Source organism: Varanus komodoensis, unplaced genomic scaffold (genome assembly GCF_004798865.1).
Source record: "Varanus komodoensis strain SLA01 unplaced genomic scaffold, ASM479886v1 scaffold119, whole genome shotgun sequence".
In the NCBI taxonomy this organism is placed as follows: domain Eukaryota; kingdom Metazoa; phylum Chordata; class Lepidosauria; order Squamata; family Varanidae; genus Varanus; species Varanus komodoensis.
The window spans coordinates 200,201-202,168 of record NW_025335344.1 but is presented as its reverse complement, the minus strand read 5'-3'; the positions used below and the strand labels follow the sequence as shown (position 1 = coordinate 202,168).

The 1,968-nt window shown below is 46.8% G+C and overlaps 1 protein-coding gene across 1 annotated transcript; it reads left to right on the top strand.

Annotated features, from left to right (window-relative positions):
* Window positions 1–284: 284 nt before the first annotated feature.
* On the top strand, window positions 285–1,223 carry LOC123018908 (olfactory receptor 10G6-like). The gene has a single exon (XM_044421366.1). It carries the CDS (start codon window positions 285–287, stop codon window positions 1,221–1,223), a length of 939 nt encoding a protein of 312 aa, XP_044277301.1.
* Window positions 1,224–1,968: the final 745 nt, after the last annotated feature.

Here is a 1,968-nt window from a genome sequence, read left to right as displayed (position 1 = left end):
ATTTTAAGCCATGGTTTATGTTAACCATAGTTTGTCGCTTTAGCGATGAACTGTCTTGCAGACCAACCAACTGGAATTTCACTAACTTATATCCCATTGATTTCAGTGGGCCCACTCTAAGTATGACTATATCTGGACCACCCACAATTGTTTTACCTCTTAACTCTTTCCCTGATTTGAGTGATTGCTATGGCACGCCAATGACCTCCGTCCTTGTATTTTGCAGGCTAATGGTTCATAGTGTAAAAGCGATCCAGGACAACCCAACAGACAAGACATGAATAATGGAGTGTGGAAACAGATCAGGACTGTATCACTTCATCATCGTTGGGTTCCCTTATCCCCATGAGCTACGTGTTCCGTTGCTCATCTTCTTTTTGCTTGTCTACCTGCTGACCTTCCTCGGGAACTTCCTGATCCTCTTGGCTGTGATGTTTGAGCCCCAACTGCACAAGCCCATGTATTTGTTCCTTTGCCACTTGTCCCTCTTGGACATGAGTGTCTCCTTAGTGATTGTCCCCAAGGTGGCTGCTGGATTTGTAGAAGGTGGAGGGGTCATCTCCTTTGGTGGCTGCGTGGCCCAGCTCTTCTTCTTCCACTTCCTGGGATGCACAGAATGCTTCCTCTACACGGTGATGGCCTACGACCGCTTCCTGGCCATCTGCAAGCCCCTCCACTATGGCACCATCATGAACCTCAAAGCCTGCCTTTGCCTCTCCTTTGGCACTTGGTTTGGGGGCTCCTTGCACTCCATGATTCAGACCACCCTGACTTTTCAGTTGCCCTACGGCCATGGGAACCAAGTGCACTACATCTTCTGCGACATCCCGGCCGTACTGAAACTGGCCTGTGCTGACACAGGGTTCAATGAGATGGTGACCTTCGTAGACATTGGCTTCTTGGCTATGACCTGCTTCCTCCTCATTGTCACCTCCTATGTGTATATCATCTCCGCTATCTTGAGGATCCGTAGTGCGGAGGGGCGCCGGCGGGCATTTGCCACATGTGCCGCCCACATGACTGTGGTGGTGACTTACTATGTCCCCCTGGTGTTCATCTACCTCAGGCCATGGTCCCAGGACCCACTGGATGGAGTGGTGGCAGTGTTCTACACCACCGTGACCCCACTCCTGAACCCTGTCATATATACCCTGAGGAACAAGGAGATGAAATGTACTTTGAAAAAGCTGTGGGGCAGGAAGCCTTCCTTGCCAGTTGAATGATTGACTCGTCTTTCATTGCCCTTGTGTCAAGGTGGACGTGAGCATGGATTGATTCAGAATGCAAGTTCTTTTGTTTTTCAAAGGGCCCCGAGGGCCACTCCATGGTGAGAGAGCACTTAGATGAGCCATGTTTATTTTATTGTGATGAGACGTATCACCAACTAACATCCGATATGTGTCACATATATCTTACACCCAATATTGTCAAGAGAACTATGAAGCAACCTAATTCAGACTTATTCGTTTCTCGATCAGACAGCAACACACACACACACACACACACACGGATCTCTGGGGACACAAACCTTTATCCAATCTGTTCTCCATTCCCTATCTTCTCTGCTTGTATCCATCTCGATTTCTTCTACAATTTTCCCAATACAACACCATAAGTAAATATACATATTGACCCCAAGCATGAAAATAATCATAACCACTCAGTCATACCTGAGAGCTGGTGGGGTGTAGTGGAGATGAGTGTGGGTCAGGGACGCAGGTGCTCTGGGTTCTAGTCCCTGCTCAGCCATGGAACCAACTTTGGGCCAGTCACAGATTCTCAGCCCACCCTACCTCACAGGGTTGTTGTGGGGATAAGATTGAGAACCAGAACAGGAGAATGATGTAGGTTGCTTTGCATTCTTTTTTTAAAGAAGAAAAGGCAGAATATAAATCTAATTAAAAAATACTAAATATAAAAAGTAATCAATTGTTCCATTAACATTGATTAATCTCCATAAATGGTTGG

What these genes read in the sequence shown, in the direction of transcription:
- LOC123018908 (XM_044421366.1), top strand. Translation starts at nt 285, where the DNA reads ATGGAGTGTGGAAACAGATCAGGACTGTATCACTTCATCATCGTTGGG.